Here is a 25,080-nt window from a genome sequence, read left to right on the forward strand (position 1 = left end):
CTAGAGTGCAGTGGCGTGATCTTGGTTCACCCCAACCGCTGCCTCCCAGGTTCAAGCGATTCTCCTGCCTCAGCCTCCAGAGTAGCTGGGATTACAGGCAGGCACCACCATGCCTAGCTAATTTTGTATTTTTGGTAGAGATGAGGGTTTCTCCATGTTGGTTAGGCTAATCTTGAACTCCTAACCTCTGGTGATCTGCCCACCTTGGCTTCGCTAAGTGCTGGGATTACAGCTGGGAGCCACCGTGCCTGGCCTCTATGTTCTTAATCTTAATATTCACTCTCAATTAATTAGTGGATCAAGCCAGAGCCCTGAGTATTATCCTCAAAACTTTCTTCTCTTCCATCCCACATATTTACTCATTAATCGTATCTTATTAACCCTGATTTCTAAGAAACCTTGAGTTCTAACTCCTTCCATTCTAATAACCACTGACATCATTCAAACTTGGAAAATTATAACAGCAGTAAATCAGAATGCCTACTTTATAACATCTTCACCTATCGAGTTATAAAAACACTTGGCTGTGAACGTCATATATGGTTGTATATTTTCCATGTTTTGATTAACCTCTTCCTGTTTTCAAAATAAACTTATGATCCGTATCCATTATAATGTAGAGTGCTAAGATGTATTGAAAGTATTTCCCTTTCAAGAAAGGCAGAGGGTAGCCAAAAAAAAAAAAAAAAAAAAGAAAAAAAATAATTTCCTCAGTTTTTGATTTATCTTTTAATTTTAGGATTTTATTTGAAATACCTAGCAAAATGGTTTTCCTTTGTGTTTTCTTTCATTGCTCTACTCTTTCAGAGATTACCTCATTTTTAATTGTTTACATCTTTTTTTAAAAAGACATTTAACTCTTTAATATAGTGTTTTTTTTTTCTTCTTCTTTTTGAGAGAGTCTCACTCTCTTGCCCACGCTGGAGTGCAGTAGCAGGATCTCAGCTCACTGCAACCTCCACCTCCCAGGTTCAAGTGATTCTCGTGTCTCAGCTTCCCTGGTAGCTGGGATTACAGGCGCCTGCTATCACACCCAACTAATTTTTGTATTTTTAGTAGAGACATAGTTCACTGTGCTGGCCAGGCTGGTCTTGAACGCCCGACCTCAGGTGATCCGCCCTCCTCGACCTCCCAAGTTGCTGGGATTACAGGTGTAAGCCACCCTGCCTGGCCTCTTTTTTTTTTTTTTTTTTTTTAATATAGTGTTTTAAAAGCTATTTTAGCTCATGGGTCTTATTTAGAAACTGAAAACTGTGGACTCTCCCCCTAGAGAAGAACACACATTAAATTTTACATTTTTAGAGATTCACAGTAGAAACCTGTTCATGGACTCTTTAGTCTTTTGGATAAAACATCTCTAAAATGTCTAGACATTCTTTTTTGTTCATAATATAATATTCTGTAGATACTGAGACAATTCTTTTTTTTTCCAATTGTTTTTACTAACGTATGGGAATATTCTGTGGTATGTGAAATTATTCATTGCTAACATACAAAAATCAATTTTTTTTTTTGAGGTGGGTGGATCACAAGGTCAGGAGTTTGAGGCCAGCCTGGCTAATGTGGTGAAACCCTATCTCTACTGAAAGTACAAAAGTTAGCCAGGCGTGGTGGCGTGCACCTGTAGTCCCAGCTACTCAGGAGGCTGAGGTAGGAGAATCCCCTGAACCAGGGAGGTGGAGGTTGCAGTGAGCCGAGATCATGCCACTGGCATTCCAGCCTGGTGACAGAACGAGACTTTGTCTTAAGAAAAAAACAAAACAAAACTGTGGTATATATGTATGATGGAATATTGCTCAGCCATAAAAAGGGATGAATTATTGGGCATATGCAGTGACCTTGATGAGACTGGAGACTATTATTCTAAGTGAAGTAATTCAGGAGCAGAAAACCAAACATCTTATGTTCTCACTGACAGGTGGGAGCTAAGCTATGAGGCTGCAAAGGCATAAGAATGACACAGTGGACTTAGGGACTTGGGGGGAAGAGTGGGAATGGAGTGAGGAATAAAAGATGACTAATAGGTTGCAGCGTATACTGCTCCAGTAATGGGTGCACCAAAATCTCACAAATCACCACTAAAGAACTTACTCATGTAACCAAACACCACCTGTTACCCCAGTAATCTTTGGGGGAAAGAAAGAAAAGAAATACTGAGGACAGAGGAACATATGAAATTGCCCCATGAGTAGGCAATCAGCAAAATCCAGGGTACAGAACTCTACTGGCCCAGACAGCCTGCTTTCATCAGTAGATAAAGAAAGTGATGGAAGGAGTCTTCAGACTAAAAGAGACTGGAAACTTATTAAATTTTAGAACAGGCAAACCACAGTGTACATTCAAAGTGATTAAAATGGTAACTTTTATGTTGTAGATCTTACCACAATTTAAAAAAACTTAACAGGGGCAAGACTAACCTGTATATCTATGGGGCAGGTAGAGGAACTTCTGTGGTGTCTGGCAAAGTTTTATTTCTTGACCTAGATGATAATTTCAAGATTGTTAGCTTTATAGTAAGTCACTCATATTTGTTTTATGTGGTTTTCTGTATCTGTGTTTTAGAGTAATTTTAAAAAGCAGATTGGAAGCTCTGTGTGCATAGTTGGGGATTGATGGCAGTGGTCTTTACTGTGGGATGGTATATGTGGGCAGACTTTCTAACTGGCGGGACCTCTGATGTCAGTCTCTTTAGCTCATCAGTTCTCCTATGCTCAGGACCCTTGTGCATGCTTAAAAAATGACTAAGGACCACAGAGAACTTTTGTTTATGTGGGTTACCTCTGTCAATATTTACTATAATAGAAATGAAAACTGAATTTAAAAATATTAATTCATCAAAAATAATAGTAAACCCATTACATGCTAATATAGATAATATATTTTTTATGAAAAATGACTATAAATAAAATATTGGAAGAGTGACATTACTTTACATTTTGTGAATCATCTTAATGTCCAGCTTAATAAAAGACAATTGGAGCCACATTATTTCTGCTTTTAATATCTTACAGTATCAATATGGAAACTCCACTGTGAACTTATGAGAGAATCAGAGTAAAGCAGGCAAATGCCATTGCAGTATTATTTTGCAAATAGATCCGACCTTGCTCATGCTCTGAGAGGAGGGACTCTTAGGGGTTCCTGGACTACGCTTTGAGAACCAATGTTATAGCTATTTTTTTCTTGAGCTGTTCAGATTTTCCAGGGAAGACTCTCCTGCCTGGAAAGCTGACTGTCAACATTCCTGACCACCAGCCTTCTAACTAGCAGCATTCTGGAACCCAAAGAGAGAAGAAAGCTGTAAACTTTCGTTTTATTCCTCAGTTGTTAGCATGGTAGTCTGTAATAAACTATTGTGGCATCTCAGCGAAGGAAGCTTGTATTTTAAGGTTCTGTCTCCTATGCAAGGTATAGGAGAGGATGAGAGAAGTCTAATTGCTATTTTAAGCACTGCCCTCCTGTTGACTTGCAGAAGGACCAAAATCAACTAATTTTATCATCTTTTGGGAATTCTGTCATGGAAGTTTGGTTGTTTTTCATTTTTTCCTATTTCTGGCCAAAATTCAGCTTTTTGGGTCTGTTGTTAGTGCCTAACTCCCATCTGCCTTCTAGCATTCGTCTCCTCTTCTTTCTTGTTCTTTTGGATTTATGCCTTTAAAAAACAAACACAGAACTCTCGAAGGTTTTGTTGTTTCGTTTGGGGACATAGTAGGGCTCAAGGTACCACCTTTAGCCGGAAATCCCAGCAGTCCCATTTAAATGGCTGTTTCTCTAGCACTTACTTGTATTTTGTGGTAGTACATTATTTTTATGGGACAAATGCATGTCCTTAGACAGGCTTTGCCTCTCCCATCAGGTAATCCTCATTCCCACATTGGGAAGGATTCTGGTGATACTACCCAGCATACTTGGGAGTCTGAACAAATCAAGTGAGGCTGCTTCTGCTGAAGCAGTAACCACTCATGCAGCGATCAAGAAAAACAAAGTTCCTAAGGCTCCCAGAAGATAGTCTCATCAGCAGAGAACAAACTGTCTTCATCTGTTGTTCTGACCAAGTAACTAAAGAACCATGTGCAGATACCACTGTCTTTCCTGCAGGAAGATTATTTATCACTAACTTTACAGAGATGCTTTGAGGTTCTTTGAGAATACAATGGATACATCCAGACCTTAGTATTAATTGAGCAGGGAAGGAATTAAGATACCTTATCCTCCTAAGACAGTGGTCTTAGGCTTTGGTGTGTATTAGAGTCATCTGGAGGGCTTGTTAAAATTCAGAGTGCTGGGCTCCACTCTCAGAGTTTCTGATTCAGTAGGTTTGGGTAGGTTTCAAGAATTTGCATTTCTAGTAAGTTTCTGATAGACTGGGCATTATACTTGGAGGACTGCTGTATACGAGAGCTAACCTTGAAACTTTGCAAAAGAAGCAATTTAGTGAAAGCGTGGTTATTGTTTAATACAGTTATTTCTGGTGAAGTAGGTAAACTCTTTAAGTTTTAATGTAGCGAACAGAATATGAATTTTAAAAATGTCACATGCTCTCAACAGCCCAAGTTTATGATTCATATCTCTGGCTTCAGTTGCTTGACAGGCTGTGTTTATGAGAGTCAGTAAGCAAACAATTGAGAACTATTCCACATAGGAATATAAGTTCCATTGTACTTTAGAGGCATGTTGGCATTAAACATCATCTTGTCCAATTCTTTACAAACACAAAAAGAATGATCTCTTGACACTTTTTTCCTATGAAATTCTTCTGTGTTCTTTTCTTTTGAAGAAATACAGTTTATGAAAATGTGTATGTTGTCTAAATTCCTTATTAAACTATCCCTTGTAGTTGAGGAACTTAAGATCTCATGAGAAAAATAAGGTTGGAAGACTAAGATTGAGAGTAAACTCATAAAACCTTTTTCTTTCCTTTGCTTTCCTTTTTTTCGTTTTTGTTTTAGAGGCAGGGTTTCACTTCATCTCCCAGGCTGGAGTGCAGTGATGTGATCATGGCTCATTGTAACTTCAAACTCCTGGGCTCAAGCAGTCCTCCTGCCGCAGCCTCCTGAATAGCTGGGACTACAGGCAGCACCCCCATGCCCACTCCTGGCTCTTCTTTTTTTTTTTTTTTTCAGTAGAGATGGGAGTCTTCCTGCATTGCCTTCGCTGTTCCCAAACTCCTGGCCTCAAGCTGTCCTCCCATTTTGTCCTCTGAAAGTGCTGGGATGACAGGTGTGAGCTACTACATTCAGCTGAAAACTCAAAACTTTATGAGTGAACTCATGAAAATAGAAGCATTTTAGTGTTTGTTAAAATAATAAAGATACTTTTTCAAAAGGGAATGTCAACATTTTATAAATTTAAAAACTACTAAAAGCATTTATTAGCTTTTAATTTCTTGAAATCTTTTAGAGTCTCCCTGTTCAATACTTTCTATTAGATTCTCATAAAATTCTTGTAAAATTTGTTTTGTTTTGTTTTGAAACAGAGTCTTGCTCTTTTACCCAGGCTGGAGTGCAGTGTTGCAATCTTGGCTCACTGCAGCCTCCACCTCTTAAGTTCAAGTGATCCTCTAACCTCGGCTTCCTGAGTTGCTGGGACCACAGATGTGTGACACTATGGGAATTTTTTTGTATTTTTAGTAGAGATGGGTTTTCACCATGTTGGCCAAGCTGGTCTTGAACTCCTGACCTCAGGTGATTTACCCACCTCAGCCTCCCAGAGTGCTGGGATTACAGGTGTGAGCCACTGCACCTGGCCTGTGGTGGTGGTTTAGTCTCCCATTCACATGTTCAACTTCTCCCTGGTACTTTGGCTTGAAGTTGTTTACTCCTGGCATATTTTGATAGTTATGATATTAAAGGTTATGAGGGACCTTTTAGAGCTCTGCTCAACTTACCAATGGCTGAGTTATGCTTTTTCAAGCAGGACTGTAATGTTGGGTATGGTCATTTGCCTTGGCTTCTGGGTGCTTTCAGTGGAAAGGACTTATGAGTTCCTTGGTTATAGATAGCCTTTGTGCGGTGGCTTTCTCAAATGCCAGTAGTAGTAGTGATGTCCTGGGCATATGAGCAGGCTCACTACCTCCTACAGGGCTGGGTTTGCAGAGGTCTCAGAAAACTTGTCTCATTCTCCAGTGCTGTACCCTTTGTCAGCAGGCTTTGTATTGGGTTGTGCAATTTGACCTTCAGGCCTTTAGGTGGCACTATTATCAATAGGGTGCAGAGATCTCTGATGTAGTGATTTCCTTTCTTTTGAATAAATGCCCACTAGTAGGATTGCTTAATCATATGGTAGTTCCCTTTGTAGTTTTTTGAGGAATCTCCATACTGTACTCCATAGAGGCTGTGCTAGTTTACATTCCCACCAACAGTGTGTGAGTTCCGGTTTCTCTACATTCTTGCCAGAACTTACTACTATTTTTTCTTTTTCTTAATAGCCATTCTGACTGGGATGAGATGATATTATGGTTTTCATTTGCATTTCCCTGATTAGGATGTTGAGAATTTTTTCATATATTTCTTAGCCATTTCTGTGTCTTCTTTTGTGAAATATCTGTTCAGATCATTTGTCCATTTTTTAATAAAAAATATTTTTACTGTTGGAAATGTTTGAATTCTTCGCATATTCTGGACATTAATCCCCTGTCAGATGAACAGTTTACACATGTTTTCTTCCATTGTGTAGGTTGTCTGTTCACTCCTTTGATTGTTTCCTTTGCTGTGTACAAGCTTTTGGTTTGATATAATGATATTTATTTTTACTTCAGTTTCCTGTGCTTTTGAGGTCTTATTCATAAAATCTTTTTCTAGACCAATATCCTGAAGCATCTTCTCAGTGTTTTCTTCTAGGAGTTTTGTAATTTTGAGTCTTACGTTTAAGTCTTTGATCCATAATTTTTTTTCAATTACGATTTGAATGAGGAATTTTAATTTTTCTTTTTCTCTTCCTTTTTTTTTGAATTTAAGTTGTGGGTGCAGAACATGCAGGTTTGTTACATAGGTATACATGTGCCATGGTGGTTTGCTGCACCTATCAACCCATCATCTAGGTTTTAAGTCTTGCATTAGGTAGTTGTCCTAATGCTCTCTCACCCCTTGCCTCCCACCCCCGACAGACCCCAGTGTGTGATGTTCCCCTCCCTGTGTCCATATGTTCTTATTGTTCAACTCCCACTTGTGAGTAAGAACATGTGGTGTTTGGTTTTCGGTTCCTGTGTTAGTTTGCTGAGACTGATGGCTTCCAGCTTCATTCTTGTCCCTGCAAAGGACATAAACTCATTCTTTTTTATGGCTGCATAATATTCCGTGGTGTATATGTGCCACATTTTCTTTATTTAGTCTATCGTTGACGGGCATTTGGGTTGGTCCCCAAGTCTTTGCTATTGTAAATAGTATTGCAGTAAACATATGTGTGCATGTGTCTCTATAGTAGAATGATTTATAATCCTTGAAGGATATGAACAGGCACTTCTTATAAGAAGACTTTTATGTGGTCAATAAACATATGTTTAAAAAGCTCATCATCACTGGTCATTAGAAAAATGCAAATGAAAACCACATTGAGATACCATCTCATGCCATTTAGAATGGCATCATTAAAAAGTCAGGAAACAACAGATGCTGGCGAGGCTGTGGAGAAATAGGAGCACTTTTATACTGTTGGTGGAAGTGTAAATTAGTTCAGCCATTGTGGAAGACAGTGTGGTGATTCCTCAAGGATCTAGAACAAGAAACTCAATTTAACCCAGCAATCCTTTTTCAGTTAGGATTTTGATGTGGAATTTGATCCATTTTCAGTTGATGTTTATATAGAGTGAGAGGTGAGGATCTAGTTTCATTCATCTGCATATGGATATCCACATTTCCCAGCACCATTTATTTAAGAGATTGTTCTTTCCTAATGAATATTTTTGGTGCCTTTGTCAGAAATCAGCTGACTGGAGATATGTAGGTTAATTTCTGGGTTCTGTATTCTGTTCCATTGGTCTTTGTGTCTTTTTTTAATGACAGTACCATAGTGTTTTGGTTACTATAGCTTTGCAGTATATTTTGAAGTCTAATAGTATAATACCTTCAGTTTGTTCCTTTTGCTCAGGATTGCTTTTGCTAATTTGGTGTCTTTTGTAGTTGTACATGAATTTTAGGATTTTTTTTCTATTTCTATGAAAAATGTCATTGATATTTTGAGAGGGGTTACACAGAATTTGTAGATTTCTTTGGGTAGTATGGTCGTTTTGACAATATTTTTCTAGTTCATAAACATTGAGTATCCACTTTTTTTGGGGCATTTTTTTGCAGTTTCTTTCATCAGTGTTTTAGTTTTTCTTGTAGCGAGATCTTTTACCTCCTTGGTTAAGTTTATTCCTAGATATTTTGTTTTTTTTGGTAGTTATTGTAAACAGAATTCCTTCCTTCCCTTCCCTCCCTCCCTCCCTCCCTCCCTCCCTCCCTCCCTCCCTCCCTTCCTTTGTTGTTTGTGTATAGAAATGCTGCTTATTTTTGTACCTTGATTTTGTATCATGAAACTTTACTGGATCCATTTACCAGTTCTAAGAGTTTTATGGTAGAGTCCTTATGTTTTTCAATATATAAGATCATTTTGTCTGCAAACAGGGACTGTTTGATTTCTTCCTTTCCCATGTGGATTCCTGTTGTTTCCCCTGCCTGATTGCTCTGGCCGGGACTTCCAGTACTGTAGTGGTGAGAGTGAGCATCCTCATCCTGCTATGTCTTGAAAATATTTGAGCTTCTTCACATTCAGTCTGATGTTAGCTATGGGTTTGTGATATTTTGCCTTTATTGCATTGAGGTACTTTCCTTATATACCAAATTTATTTATTTATTTATTTTTTAAATCATGAAGATGGTTGAATTTCACCAAATGCTGTTGAGATGATCATGTTTTATGTCCTTCATTTTGTCAATGTGATGTATCGTGTTTACTGATTTGCATGTGTTGAACCATCTTTGTATCCTTGTGAGATATATCCTACTTGATCATGGTGTATGATCTTTTTGATGTGATGTTAGAAGATTCAGTTTACTAATATTATGTTGAGGATTTTTGCATGTGTGTTCATTAGGGATATTGGTCTGTAGTTTTCTTTTTTTGTTATGTCCTTATCTGGTTTCAGTGTCAAAATTATGCTCGCTTTGTAAAGTAAGTTTGAAAGAATTCTCTTCTCTTCAGTTTTTTTGGAATAGTTTGAGAATTGGTAGTATTGTTTTGTTTGTTTGTTTTCAAAATGTTTGGTAGAATTTAGCTGAGAAGCCATCCAGTCCTGGTGTTTTCCTTGTTGGGAGGCTTTTTATTACTGATTTGTTATCATTGCTTTTTATTGATCTGTTCAGGTAGTTTCTTTTTGGTTCAGTCTTGGTAGCTTGTATGTATCCAGGAATTCATCCATTTCCTCTAGGTTTTAAAATTTATTGGCATATGGTTGTTCATCATAGTTTCTAATGATGCTGTGTATTTCTTTAGTATCAGTTGTGACAGCTCCTTTTGTTTTTGATTTTGTTTACTCTCTTTATTCTTAGTCTAACTAATCGCTTATTGTTTATCTTTTCAAAAAATCAACTTTTTGTTGATCTTTTATATTTTAAAAATCTCAATTTTGTTTAATTCTGCTCTAAGTTTTATTATTTCTTTCCTTCCACTAATTTTGGGTTTGGCTTGCTTTTGGAATTTTTATTTTTCTAGTTTAAAACTTGTTTTAGATACTAGGTCTTGCCATGTTGCCCCGGCTGGGGTGCAGTGCCTTTTCACAGCCTCAATGAGAGTGTGCTGTAGCCTCAAACTCCTGGCCTCAGAGCAATCCTTCCCAAGACTTCTGAGTAGCTGGGACTATAGGTGTGCACCACTATGCCCAGTTTTTTCCCTAGATTCTTAAGATGAATCATTCGGTTATTAGAAATCTTTTAACTTTTTTGATCTAGGCATTTATTTCTGTAAACTTGCTTCTTAATTGTGCTTTTGCTGTATCACATAGGGTTTGGTATTTTGTGTTTTTGTTTTTGTTTCAAGGAATTTAAAAATTTCCTTGTTAACTTCTTCCTTCACCCATTGTCAGTCAGGAGGATGTTGTTTAATTTCCATGTATTTTTACAGTTTTGAATATTCTTGTTATTAATTTCCAGTTTTATTCCATTGTGGTCACATAAGACACTTGATATGATTTCAGTTTTTAAAATTTTTTTGAGACTTGTTTTGTGTCCTAATATATGGTCATTCTTGTAGAATGTTCCATGTGCTGATAAAAAGAATGTGTATTCTATTACTGTTGGGTGAAACGTTCTGTAGTTGTCTGTTAGGTCCATTTAGTCTATAGTACAGTTTAAATGCAATGTTTCTTTGTTGCTTTTCTGTCTATATGATCTGTCCAATGCTGAAAGTGGGGTGTTCAAGTTCCCAACTATTATTTTATTGAGGTCTAGCTCTCTTTTTAGATCTAATAATATTTGCTTTATATATCTGGTGCTCCAGTGTTGGGTGCATATATATTTGCCATTGTTATAGCTTCTTGCTGAATTGATACCTTTATTACAATGTCCTTCTTTGTCTCTCTTTATCACTTGTTACTTAAATAGCCTATATTATCTGATAGAAGAATAGCTACTCCTGCTTACTTTTTGTTTCTGTTTGCACTGACGATTTTTTTTCCATCCCTTCACTTTCAGTCTTCGTGTGTCTTTTACAGGTGAGGTGGGTTTTTATTTGGCAGCATATAGTTGCATGTTTTTTTTTTTAAAAAAATTCATTCAATCTCTTTTAATTGGGGAATTTAATCTGTTTACATTCAAGGTTATTTGTTGGTAGGTGAGGACTTACTCCTGTCATTTTATTGATGGTTTTCTGGTTGTATATTCCTTGTTCTTTAATCCTCCTTATTGTTTATTTTTGTGGCTTAGTGGTTTTCTATAGTGATAAGGTTGGATTCCTTTCTCTTTCATGTATCGGCTCTACCAGTGAATTTGATAACTTCATTTGTTTTCATCATGGTGGTTATTGTCTTTCACTTCCAGATCTAAAACTCTTGAGTTTTTTGTAGGGCTAGTGTAGTCTCCCCTTAGTTTTTGCTTATCTGAAAAAGCCTTTATTTTTCTTCCATTTCTGAGGAATAGGTTTGCTTATATTTGATAAAGAATATTAAAGCAATATTCTTTACTGTAAGGGTTTTTCTTTTAGTACATTGAATATATTATTCCTTCCTCCCCCACCCCATCCACCCCCTAGCCTATAAGGTTTCTCCTAAGATATCTGCTGTTGGCCTAATGGGTATTCCCTTGTATGTGACTTGACATTTTTCTCTTGCTGTTTTTAGAATTCCTTGTATTTGACTTTTGACAGTTTCACTATAATATGCCTCAGAGAGGACCTGTTTGGGTTGAATCTTTTTGGGGACTTTAAGCTTCTTAGATCTGGATGTTCATCTCTTTCCCAAAACTGAGAATTTTTTTTTGCTATTATTTCATTAAATATGTTTTCTATATCTTTTTCTTTCTCTTTTCCATCTGGAATTCCAAAATGCAAATATTTGTTCATTTAACAGTGTTCCATTCATTCTGTAGGCACTCTTTATTTTTATTTTTTTGTCTGCATGAGTTATTTCAAAAGGCCTACCTCCAAGTTCAGAAATTCTTTCCCCTGCTTTGTCTAATTTGTTGTTGAAGCTCTTGATAGCATTTTTAAATTTTATTCATTGCATTCTTCAACTCTAAGATTTGTTTTTTTTTTTTCAAATGCCATCTCTGTTGAATTTCTCATTCAAATCATGAATTATTTTCCTGATTTCATTGAACCATTTAGCTATATTCTTTTTATCTCACTGAGCTTCCTTAAGATTATTATTTTCAATTCTTTTATGGCATTTCATATATTTCCTTATGATTAGGGTGTGTTACTGGAGCATGATTGTGTTCTTTTGGAGGTATCATGCTTTCTTGCTTTTTCACATTTGATGTGTTCCTTGACGTTATTTATATGCATCTGGTAGAACAGTCACCTCTTTCAATTTGATGGAAGGTTTTGTAGGGAAAGACTTATTTGTATGGGGGGATCTTGGAGTGTCGGTTAGGTGGGGTATGTTGGCTTTGGTTCTAGGTGGATGCAGTACTATAGTGTCTGTGCAGATTCTTTAGCTGTGACCCACTCTACTGATGTTTGTAAGTGCCCAGGGGCCTAGGCTGTGAGGATGTGTAGCAGTGGTGGTTCAGCTTTGCTGCGGTGGATGCACTGGACTGTTTCTCAAATTGGGGGCATGTGTGTGCACAGTATCAACCAACTTGGGGTCTTGCTTGCTGGGATTGGGGCCACAGGGATGTTTCTCAGGCCCTGGGTGCAGGCATGTTCAGTTGGCTTGGGGGTGTGTCTGCCAGAGCTGGGCCAACTGGGCTGTTTCTTGTGCTTGGGACAGTGGTGTGCCTCTCAGCCAGCCAGGGGGTGTGTCCTTGGGGGTTGAGCCCATGGGGCTCTTTCTTAGACCCTAGGCATGATCATATGACTGCTCAGCTGGCCCAGGGTCGTGTCTACTGGAAGTGAGTCTGCCAAGCTGTTTCTCAGGCCCTGGGCATCAGCACAGGGCTGCTGGGAAGGTCTAGGGGCATGTATGCTGGGATTGGGCCCACTGGACTGTTTCTTATGCGCTAGCCTAGGCACAGGTCCACTGGGTAGGCCTGGGGACATATCTATGGAGGTAGTGGGTGTTGGGCTATTTTTCAGGCTTAGAAGATAGATAGGTAGTTGCTCTACTGGCCTGAGGGCATATCATGTGCTCAGTGGCTCAGGGGCCTAGCATGGCCAGCTCAAGGGTAGGTATATATGCTTTGGGAGAATTGCCAGACTGTTTCTCTGGCTGGAAGTATAGGCAGTGATGGTTGGTTTCCCTGCTGTGCCTGATTAGAGTCCCAGCCAATCCTGGGCCCAGGTTCTGAGCAGCCAGGGTTGTGGCACTGCAGCCACCCATGTGGGTTTGGTGGGATCACAGAGCCGCTGGAGAGGTGCATTTGCTACTGGGCCCCAGGGCAGGCCCCTGAGGGGCAAGAGTACACATCTCTGTTTCTAATCCGGAGGAATTAGATTCACAGCAATGTGAATCCACAGCAGGTCTCCGAAGCTGGTTCAGGGCTCGTGAGGACTGTGGAATTCTCCTGTAGTGAGGATTGTAGGTGTTTGCAGTGGTAACGGGGGCAGATTCTTTAGCTGTGACCCACTCTAAAGATGGGGCTCTGCTTACCTTTTCCCATCAAAGGAAAGTTTCTCCTCCTGACTTCAGGCAAGTAAGGGTTTGCGGGTGCAAGGGCATGGGGCAGCAGAGACAAGGTGTCTCCATGCTGCCTTCTGGACTTCTGAGTGACTGCAGGTACCTCTCCACTCCCCCACTTGCACTCCAGTGCTCTTCCTTTGACACTTCTGTTGAATGTTAACTGTTCATTTCCTGGTCCTTTCTTGGGGGGATGAATGCCAGGAATCTCTTGTCAGCCATCGTGCTGACATCACTCTTATGTAACTTCCTTTCCTTGTCAAGTGCTGTTTTTCATATTTATCCATGCTGATAGAAGTAAATCCATTTCTATTGTATTTTTTTTTAAATAGAGATGAGGTTTTGCCATGTTGGGCAGGTTGGTCTCAAACTCCTGACCTCATGTGATCCACCCACCTCAGCCTCCCAAAGTGCTGGGATTACGGGTGCAAGCCACCCAGCCAAATTCGTTTCTTTAATTCTGAATAGTAAGTAATATTTTGTTGTATAATTTAATCAAATTAAAGGAAATTAGGCTTTCCTCAAATTTTAATCCTTTTCTACATATTTAAGTTTCTGTAGGTCCTGGTTCTTAATTTTTGTGCCATATGCTTTTTTGACCTTCTAGTAAATCTTTGGGATCCCTTCTCAAAATAATGTTCATGTAGGCATAAAATACAGAGGAAACAAATTAAGTATTGATTAAAGTATTAAAAACCAAACTTATAATAATACAGATACCTCTAAATTACAACATCTATTGGTAACTCTGCCATAATTTTTTTTTTAAATTCATTCATTTATTCCAGCAACAAATATTTGAGAACATACTGTGTACCAGACACTGTTCTAAGGACTGGCAGCAAAGTCCAAAATAAACAATTCCTACCTTCAGCAAGTTTGTAGTCAAGCAGGATACAGATGCTGAGCATTACAAGGAAAAGGATTATTCTGAAAGAGGAAGCATAGGGTGCTATGGGAACATAGCACCAGGGACCTAATTATATGGGAAAGGGGCCAGCCCAGATCCAACACTTGCTTCTCCCAGTTTACCTCCAATAGGTTCTTTTTAACTTTAATCTAGTTTGGTGGGGTATACAGCAAGGAAAAGGAAGAGCTGGTGACAAAATGTAACTCCCTTCCTGGTCTTCAGCAAGGTGAAGGCAAGGATGTAGAAGATATCAATGGAGTGAGTGGTGGTAGCCATCAAAGGCCTCAGAAGACTGAGGCCCTAAAAAAAGGAAACCTAAATCTACCCAGCAGGACAGAGAAAGAGCATTGAGGGTGATCAGCTGGGATCCCTGCATGTATTCTCCTGGCATTCTGAAAAGGAACCAAGACAAGAAAGAAAATAGGATAGCTAGTTAAGACCTCACAAATCACTCATCCATTCCTTTGACATGTTCATAAACTTTTCATAATGGTTACAAACCAAAAGCTTGGTATTTCTTGGTACTTTCCCAATGTCTTTTACCAGCTTACATTATCTGGGCTCCCACTCAGAATACAGATAGCGTGTTAGCATTTCGCAGAAGAACAAGACTTGCCCTCCTAATTTACCTGCAGTGGGTTATTTTTAGCTTTGAGCTCCCACACACAGAAGAGGCAGCCAAATATCAAGACCAAATCCCTCACTTTACCCACTCAACAAAGTGACCCCAAAATGTAAAGTTTCTGTGCCTTTAATGCTTCCTGGTCCCTAAAAAACCAACTTTTCCTCGAAGCTGGGCACCTACCTTTGGCTACATTTCTTTTTTTTTGAGACGGAGTTTCGCTCTTGTCACCCAGGCTGGAGTGCAATGGCGCGATCTCGGCTCACCGCAACCTCCGCCTCCTGGGTTCAGGCAATTCTCCTGCCTCAGCCTCCTGAGTAGCTGGGATTACAGGCACGCGCCACCATGCCCAGCTAATTTTTTGTATTTTTAGTAGAGACGGGGTTTCACCATGTTGACCAGGTTGGTCTCGATCTCTCGACCTTGTGATCCACCCACCTCGGCCTCCCAAAGTGCTGGGATTACAGGCTTGAGCCACCGCGCCCGGCCTACATTTCTTAATCTTTTCATAATAGCATGGGTAATGCTCTTCATAATAGCAATTTCCACTAGGTCTCTTAGAAACTCTAAAACCAGAAATAAATAAGTCCTGGTGTCACCACTGATTTTGAACTTAGTTTTTAAAAGAAACCTAGCTCAACTTGTGAGTCATTTTCAAAAGTGGAGATGGCCTGGTTTAAAGGCACCAGACTAGACATGGGCTTCCTATGTCCTGACACAGACAGATAGGCATCACTATTCAAGAGGACTGGGGCTTGAAACCACAGATTAGCATCTTATTTGTAATTTAGATCCCAGATTGATTGACCCCAGGAGTTCAAGCCCAGCCTGAGCAACATAGCAAGACCTCATCTCTACAAAGATAAAAAAATTAGCCAAGCATCATAGTGCACGCTGTTGTCCCAGCTGCTCAGGAGGCTGAGGCAGGACAATTACTTGAGCCCAGGAGCTTAAGGCTGCAGTAAGTGTGATAATGCCACTGCACTCCAGCTTCGGCAACAAAGCAAGACTCTGTCTCAGGAAAGAAGAGAAAGGCAAAAGAGTTAAAGACTCAGCAGAAGTTTCTACGTAAGACCAGTTTGTGACAGATAGAGCTGCACTGTTCTCTACCATTCTTTGCCTTCACTGTTCACACCCAGATACCTCCACTAGTAAGGGAGACAAGCAGGTTTATGCTAGGTGAGCCTTTCCAGAAGAGTACTGCCCAGCCCTTCTTCATCTCTGCCATAATTTTGAGGTAATGCTGAATTTAGACAGATTTTAAGATATTTCAGTATTTGTAACATAATTTATACCAGGAAAGTCCCAGGTATTTTATACTGTTGTGTTTTGTTGCCTACATTCATAATTGAGTAAAATTCTAAATTTCAGCTGGGGGTTACTAATTTTTTTCCATCCAAGTTCACAAATTTTAACCATCTGCACAATTTTGTTGGGTTTGCACATTTTGTAATTAAAATGATTTTACTTTAGATTCCAACTATACTAAAATAATAGCTGAAATTTATTGACCTCTTACTGTGTGCTGGTACCATATCAAAATTATCATCCCCTGTAATCATCACAACGGTACAAAGAGAGGGGTGCCATTTTGATCTCCATTTTTCTAATAAGGAAATTGAGGCTTGGGAAGGTAAAGTAACTTGCTTATGGGTCACACATGATGAAAAGAGCTAGGATTCAAATTCTGGCTGGCCAACTCCAACACTCAAGTTCCTCAGCACCATAATACAGAAGTCATATTTCCGTAATTTAAAGGAGTCACAAACGAAATTGATGTTATGATACAGGTTCTAGCTTTTGAGCAAACCAAGAGGATTTTCACATTATAGATGTTCATAAAAGGGAACATCAAGGACAAATTCAGCATTAAAATATATAATGAATCTTGTACATAGCAAGTCATGGGGTATGGAAGGCAATGTGAAATACACAATTCTAGTCTAATTCAAAGGTATCCCCAAAGCTCCATTAGATTGCTTATGTAAAAGATAAAATGTCTTTATGGAGGCTGTGAATTACATAAATGACCAGCTTTCTCTTTCCTGTAGCAGGAAAGCCTAGGCCCAAGTATGCTGTCCGTCTGCTGTAACTATCTAGGTATTATTAACGCTATATGTATATATGAATATGGGTGTGAGTGTAATTTTATCTTGTTCCATTTATTATACTCTTCCTTCCCTTCCCCCCTCACTTTTAATTTATACCATCTTGTTGTACTTTATCCTTGTGCGCCACTGGCATATATTTACATGCATACCTACAGTACGTTGCTGTGGCAGGCAGAATTCTAAGATGGCCCTCAATATCCCCATCCTCTGGTGTATATCCCAACCATCCAATCAAATGTGAATCTAGCTGCTGCTTTGAAGGGCTTTGCAGATGTAATTCAGGGTCCCAAAGTCTTGGGACTTTAAGAAAGGGAGATTATCTGGATGGACCTGACGTAATTTAAAAGGGACTGGGCCTCTGACGAAAGAGCAAGGCTGAGAGGGATCTGAGGTGAAGAAGATTCTCACTGCTGACCCTGAAGATGGAGGGGCTAGAGGGCAAGGAATACAGATGGCCTTTAGGAGCTGAGAGCAGCTCCTGGCTGGACTAAATGAGATGTCTCTTCTCCCGCTGCAAAAAGTTATCACAAAAAGTTGAATTTGGAAGAGGATGTTGAGCTCCAGATGAGAACACAGTCCAGCTGATACAATGACTTTAGCTAAGATACTGAACAGAGAAGCCAGCTACATCCTACCTGAACTGCTGATTACAGAACAGTGAGTAATAAATGAGTGACGTTTGAAGCCTTGAAATGTATGCTAATTGATTATGGCAGCAATAGAAAACTAAAACTGAATATTTTGCTTCACAAAACTGCAACTATTATTTGTCAAATATTTATTGATGTTAAATCCACATTACACCAGCACAACAATCCAAAGTAGTATGATAGTACTTTTTTTTATAAATACAATATAAAGGTGGCAAAATAATACGAGTTAATCCCAAACCCAGCAAATTAGCAAAAAAAGTCACATTCAGAAAAATTTGGCAAGTAAGACATAAGTCATAATTCTACAATAAAGATAGGTCCATGAGAGACTTTGTATGGTATCTTAAATCCCATCTTAGCAACGCATATAAGTGTGGTCAAAGAAATTTGAACCACGCTGCATAGAACATCTGCCACCCGGTGCTCAAGCCTATTCATCACTGAAACCTTGGTTGGTCGTGTTCTTACAAAGAAGTAGAAAGCTGTACATGTGAAACAGTAATATGAAATATATGGGGTGGTACACAGATATAAAATCATTTTAAAAATACTACGTATGAACTGAGTAACTGAGCTAAGAGAGGCCACTTATTATAAATAATGAAAGATATATATGTTTTACGTAAGGAATACAGTGTTTTCTTTTCATAGCAAAGTACCATTAAAGCCTCATGTTTTATACTACTAGGTTAAATTATTTTTTGTCCTTTTTAAAATTTATCAGTTCCGACTTAAAACCATCAAGTCTGGTCAGAATCGACTCAGTCTAGCTGATGCAAAATCATATGCATTCAAAAAGCAGTCTTCACCGAGATACCTTTACAAACCTTGGAATCCAGCACCTTCCCAAGGTAAGGTTTCGAGGCAGCAGGGAAGTAAACTAATAGTTCCACTCACCCCATCTTGGTGCCTTTGAAAAAATACTTGATGGCACAAACCTGACTTTGTGTCCCCCTGTCTCTCCACTTCCTTCAAGTGGACCAGATCCTGCAGGCAGTTTCCCATTTATGCCGCCTTGCAGTCTCAATCCATTTCAACCTGCTCTACGTACCTACACTCTTCCACCACTACACAAACTTCAGACGCCACGGTCCCCACCGCATGTGTGCTGCACGCTTCCAGCTGGCCCGAGGTTCCTCCAGTTGTGAATGGCAGTGTTTTTTTCACCGGTGTTTAAGATTAATTTTCAAGAAAACCAAAGAATAGCCTGGCCTTTGCTACCTCTCCTGCGCCTTCCACTTTTATCTAAATGGACACGCTCTAATTGTGCTGGTTGCATTTCCCTTCACTCTTCCCTTTTCTTTGCAAACCCGTGATTCCTCCAAATACTATACATGCCTTGGTCATCTGGGTGGTTTGGATGCTTTTTGTGGAATGAACTGTAATATACTTCTGCTTTATTCAGAGCACTTTATATTATTTATATTTAAATTAGCCTTTTAATATGGTTTGTAAATTAGCCTTTTAATATGGTTTCCTACCAAGGTAGCATGAAAACACTACACATAAAGAAAAAAAATGTTAAGAACTAACTAAGGTATTAACCTTGTTAGAAAACTCTTGATATTACTAAAATTTAAGGCAAGTAGTTCCTTCCTTATGATTTAATATAAAAACATTTGCAAACAAGGCATTTACTTGGATTTCTTTGTCATTTCCTCTTTCTTATCCTTATGTATTGCACTTGGTTCACTGTATCTGTCTGAATACACTGCACTTCAGAATCGTTGTAGTATTGTTTGTGGTACAACTGCCTCATTTAACATTTCACACTGTCAGGCTACACAGCACCTATATCTTGTGTTTAAAGGCACTTGTAGATAATACAAATTGTGATTACCTGTGAACAACTGATTTCCTTTAGTATTTTGGCATTTTAGGTCACTGTAACCACAGCAATTCCAAAGTTTTAAATTGGACAGTCCATGTGAATTTTCTGTGCAATGTGTGTATTTCTATTAGCATCATCTACTTAAACTCTAAGTTTGGTATATCAAGTAAGAAAATATTATTTTGGTGTTTTTTATAATTTCTTTTATAGCCAAAGGTATGTTTCTGCCTTTTACATAATGTGACAAAATACGCTGGTCAAGGCAATGGCTGTTTCAGTGTCTCAGCTTTAACAAGAATGCTGGATTACAGGTCCTCACTTTCCACCAAGGCAGTGTTCAGTGCCAGGGGAGACGGGCTGGCTTCAGGTTGGAACGCTGCTTTGATGTCTAGTCCCTGGTCCGAAAGTGCTGCATAGCGACTGGCTGAGGGCCGCACTTTTTTTGGCTTGGCGCTCTGTGACTGCTGATGCCACTGGGCTACAAAGAAAGAGAGTAATGATCATTTTTAATCAAGATAAACTTGGAAAGCCGTTAGGTATTTCAAATAAATACAGAATGTCTAGATATATGCCAGGCACATACTCTGTGAAAGTCTGAACACATCCATGATAGGAACATGGAAAATTTAGGAACACTTTTGCATTTTACTCACATGTTGCAGATTTACTGTCTCTATAGGGTAGTGAGAATACAGCAGCTAGATTACAAAGGTCAAGTGTAGTTTGTCTTTTTTAAGTAAACACGGCAGCACAAGGAATCTTTTGGAATAGCTGATAAGCTTCCTAATTCTCATCCTCTCTCCCCTTTTAAAAGAATATTTTTTCTTCAATAATTATAGCCATTAGGAATTCTGGATGTGGATGCTTTAATACTAATAAATCAACTGAAAGGACTTGTCCAGTAGGGAAAGTTGAGGCCACACATTTCTTGACCCTCACAAAGTTATTTCAAGAAGAAGCAAAATTTGAAATAAGTTCTTAATTTTTTTCTAGTTTTTTTTTTTTTTAATGTCAATGGATCACATAATGCTTATTGTACTATACTGTAAATTCCATGGGAACCATTTTCTTTAGGATGCACATACACAAATATACATACACAAACAAGTCTACTGCTGGCTGCTTAAGATATATTAATGAAAAGCACTAAGCCACAAAAGGACACATTCCAGGATCAATGGAACACACATTTAGAGTGCATTAGGACACTGGGATAGAATTATATGAAGAAATGTTAAAAGGTAGTCATTTGCAGAACGCAGTAACAAGAACATGTGAAAAACATGGTTATGCCTTTGCCTACTGTTAACTCCTAAGGATGCTTGAGTAAGGCAGCCACAACTAACTAGCCAATGTAAGAGAAATCAACATGCATATTTTGCTAATGATTCAAAGTTCCTGAATGATACTTGGGTATTTGTTCTCCTGGTGTGGTTCACTATTAATGTTGAGAAACTATAAATAGAAAGAGAGAAAGCAATATGAATTTTTTTGACAAATAAAACACAAAAGTTGTTTCTAAGATTATAAAGAATAATGTGATTTGCTGTCCAGATGTCTAAGTTTTCATAATTTAATGAGTAAATAAATGCAAGGCAATGAGATGAAGTGGCACTCACTGTAAACGTCCAGTCTGGCAGTACAGGACACAATCCCTGCTTCATTCTTGGCTGACACAGTATACCACCCAGCATCTTCTTTTGTGGCTCCCTGAATGAGCAGGCAGATGTAGCCATGGTTGTCCTGGTGCATGCTGGGGAAAAGGATAAAGTCATTAGAGTTCTACATTTTTAAAAAGTCGCTTTGGACATGAAGCATCATTTTTAATTAGATCATTAGAAACAGAATTGTGCAAGCAGCTGATAATAGGGTCATACTTATTCTGTAGAGACTACTACTTGCCCCATTAAAGTTAATGGGAGAAAGAACAGATGTCAAGAGTTTAATAAATCTGTGTACTTAATTCCTAGTTGAGGATCTGCCTTTACAAAAACCACTGAACAGTCTTTTACCACTAAAGCAAATGAATTCATCTTTTCTTTAGATAGAACAATAAACACTTTTAAGAAATCACCCTTAGATCAAATACCATTATAGCTTCCTTCTAAAAGCTTCACCCTGCATTGGGTAAAGCATGGTTTTTGTGTGATTTCATCAACAGCATGGCTTTTACACATAAATCTGCATGCTATATAAAACATATCTTTTGATACATCATTAGGACTGAACTGTTTGTTAAGGATCGGGTTGTCATTGTGTAGTCTTACCTCACTCGGTCAGTGCTGTGAGTGAGTGATTCATTTTCTTTCTTCCAAAATATCTGAGGTGGTGGCACTCCCAATACACGACATTCCAGCCGCACTGGGTACCCATCAGCAACTCCTGTGTTTTGCAGCTTCTCAATAAACACAGGGGGTTTGTGTGCTTCTTTAGCTAAGAAAACATGAGATGAATTCTCTATCAATGATATACAAAAGGAGCACTAGAAAGAAGTCAGACGCCTTTTGGAATATTGCTTCAATAGATCTTTTATGATGCCATTTTTTACTCCAGGTGTTAAGATGCTAGTCCCCTCTCCAAAGTATTCTTTTACCAAGCAAAGGTTTGTATGCTTCATTCTGCTCATTTACTTCCTCAATTAATTCAACTCTGATTGGCTCACCCTGTCCATTGGCCATCTGCTCCACAGAATGCCTGTCTGACCGGCTGTGGGAGACTCCGGAGTCATTGCTGGCATCTGTGATGGCTTCACTGCTAATTATGCTACCCAGCACACACAGCCTCAGCCAACTACTGCCACCTAGTGGTGTAAGGACAAGTAGTTCTAGGAATTTGACCACTCAGATTCCCTCACTGCCATTTGCAATGTTTGCCGTGAAGATTCTGAATATTTGTAACTCTTAAGTGAGACATGGCATAGAATTTAAAGGGGGAAATTGAAGGGGAAGGTATCTTTATCTAACTTTGGCAGCTTTACATAGTTACCTGTAAACTAGGAATGTGTATCCTATAAATTACAAATTTCAGTTTGTATTCGTTGAAGGAGGCTATAAAAAAGACAGCTTTATTATTACCTTGAAGGAACCCATTAAAAAAAGAAAACTTTAGTACTTATTCTGAGAAAAATCAGGATTGATTGTTAACAATCTGAATATTACCATCCAATGGGAAATTTTTTTTTTATTGGATCAACTGTAGTAGTGGCAAAAACTACTTCAGAGAATAAATAAGGTTTACTTATTTTCTTCTGAACTACCAACAATGAATCTGAGAATGCATTCCTTTTCCTCCACTGCTCCCTCATCTGGAGTGACAGATCTATCACAGCAAAACAGCTAGGAAAGAGCTCAAAGCAGATGAAAATTCTACCTGAATTTTTCAAATGCTTAATATAACTCTTCAACACCATGAGTTAGGTAGAAGGTTGGACTTTTACTTAATCCTAGGTTGCCCATCCTAGGCTATTCTGGGAGTGGGAACAGAAGCTCACTTTGCATTCTCTCTGGGGTCCCAGTTTTGCAAAGAACATAAAATAGATAAAACAAGTCTTAATGTCGTGGCAACTCACCAGAAAGAATAATATCTACCATTCTGGAGCACTGCTATGCAGGGTACTAGTTATGCAGAGCTTCATACATATTTTTATGATTTAATCCTTAGAAAAACACTGTGAGGTATTATATTCCCATTTTACACATGGAGAAATTAAGTTTCAGAGATATCTATTTGCCAACGGTCCCACAACTAGTAAAATAGACAAGAGCCGGGACTGAAGCAGATTTGAGCCCAAGACTCTGCTCCCAATTACTGTACATTATCATCTTCTGACAGGAATGCTACCTGACGCATACTGAGATATCTATGTATCTTTTGGACCCCCAGTCTGGGTCCTAAAGGACAGATATGATCAAAAGACATTTAACAGCAGAAAAGTGAAGTTTTCGTTTGAGGTTAGAGGAATGAATGAAATCAATACTAGCATGTAAGGGCATAGAGTACTTTGTACAAAACTTGATAGCATGGCTAACCTGTAGCACCACAGCCCACATATTTACCACATTTTTCTGCGAAGACATCTTAGTGCCATTATTAGAATCATAATGTAAGAGTTTTGTCAAGACCTCCTGGGTTTTATTCTCCTTGCTACTCTTATTGCTTGAAAAGAGTTCAGTGACTCAGTATGATTAGAAGAGCACTAGGAGTCAACAGATTGTTTTGAATCCCATCATCAGCTTACTAAGTGGGACCCTGGGAAAGTCAGAGAAGATTTACTCTGATTCTCTCATAAGGCTGATGTGAGGGCCAATTGATACATGACATACATGAAGAACTTTGCAAAAAGAGGTGTAAGAAATAAATGCTATGTTTTGTTATGTTCTTTTTAAAAAGAGATCAGGTAACCAGAATCTTTACTTACAACTAACTCTTTAGGATGGTATAAAAACCTTCCCATAAATGTTTTCCTTTTAGGTGTCTCAAAGCGTAAGACTTCATGTAACAACACTTTAACAGAATAATAATGAAAAAGCAAATCTGAGTGTAGTTTGATTATGACTTTGAGGGTAAATGACAATGTTGTTTTAAAAACTAGGGTGTGCGTGTGTGTGTGTGTATACACATATATAATATACATTATATATATGCTTATATATTATTTACATTATGTGTGTATATATTATACATATATAACATGCATATGTGTTTATATATTATACATATATAATATACATTATATATGTGTTTATATATTATACATAGATATATATACATTATGTTTATATATTATACATATATAATCTACATGATGTGTTTATATATTATATGTATATAATATACATTATATATGTGTATATGTACACACACACCATTTTTAACTTACATAAAAGTTTAACTAGGTGTGTATATATATATATACACACACACACAGATTATATATGTTATATCATTACATATATACATATATAATCTGTATATATATACACACACACACACACACAAACACACACCTAGTTTTTAACTTACATAAAAGTTTAACTTGCTTATAACTTTATATATAGGAAAATTCTTTGGTTCTTGGAGTCCATACTGCTGTTACTATTTGTCTATGTGACACTGGGGGCCACTGTACGCACAGAAGGAGGTCGAATGACCCAGAAGAGCTAATAAAACCTTTTTCTCTCTTTGCTAGGTGAGTGGGAGAAATGAAAGATTTGTTTCTGTCTTGCTAGGCCTTAGAACATGTCCTCATTGGCTATTTTGATGATACAATCTATTTTTTCAGTACTTGGATTTGTTTTCTATATTTAGTGATGCAGAATTAGTTGACATTTGTAAGTCTGGTGTTCATTCTGTCAGAGGGCAAGGATTCACAGATTAGCCTACCAGCAACCACAAGCTCCAGGCTGAATGAGTTCTGTCCTGCACGGTTGGTGGCTATGCATGTGTAGATGCCGGCATCGCGTGATGTGACTGGCTCTATGATCAGAGAGTGCACCCCGTTCTCACGCACCAACATCTTGTGAGCACTGTCAGGGCGTATGGGCTTCCCATCTAGTTGCCAGCTTAGATCTGGGGTTGGTAACCCACTGACCTAAATCAGAAAAGAAACGCATGTAAATTTCTCTACTACTAAAACCGAGTGAAATCACTGGTAGCTAAGAAGCTCACATGAATTCCTCCTTCAGTAGTACAAGAGATGGCTTTG

General features: G+C 38.5%; 2 protein-coding genes across 12 annotated transcripts in view; one reads left to right on the top strand and one right to left on the bottom strand.

Moving 5' to 3' along the window:
• Nucleotides 1-25,080, top strand: part of CBR4 (carbonyl reductase 4) — a 137,010-nt gene that overhangs the window by 51,813 nt on the left and 60,117 nt on the right. The gene's annotated exons all lie outside the window — the stretch shown is intronic.
• The window catches only part of PALLD (palladin, cytoskeletal associated protein), a 449,105-nt gene continuing 442,561 nt past the window's right edge, over nucleotides 18,537-25,080 (bottom strand). For 5 of the 7 annotated variants that reach the window (XM_039479026.2, XM_039479027.2, XM_074396992.1 and 2 more), the window contains 4 exons: nucleotides 24,759-24,966; nucleotides 21,644-21,809; nucleotides 20,996-21,129; nucleotides 18,537-19,854 (listed from right to left, as the gene is read on the bottom strand). In XM_039479026.2, coding sequence (XP_039334960.2) covers nucleotides 19,682-19,854; nucleotides 20,996-21,129; nucleotides 21,644-21,809; nucleotides 24,759-24,966 — 681 coding nt within the window. In that variant the 3' untranslated portion in view covers nucleotides 18,537-19,681. Of the gene's footprint in view, nucleotides 19,855-20,785; nucleotides 20,832-20,995; nucleotides 21,130-21,643; nucleotides 21,810-24,758; nucleotides 24,967-25,080 lie in introns of all 7 variants that reach the window. The other 2 variants (XM_039479028.2, XM_039479030.2) reach the window with 1 other exon arrangement.

The sequence above is a fragment of the Saimiri boliviensis genome, chromosome 3 (genome assembly GCF_048565385.1).
Source record: "Saimiri boliviensis isolate mSaiBol1 chromosome 3, mSaiBol1.pri, whole genome shotgun sequence".
Classification (NCBI taxonomy): Eukaryota; Metazoa; Chordata; class Mammalia; order Primates; family Cebidae; genus Saimiri; species Saimiri boliviensis.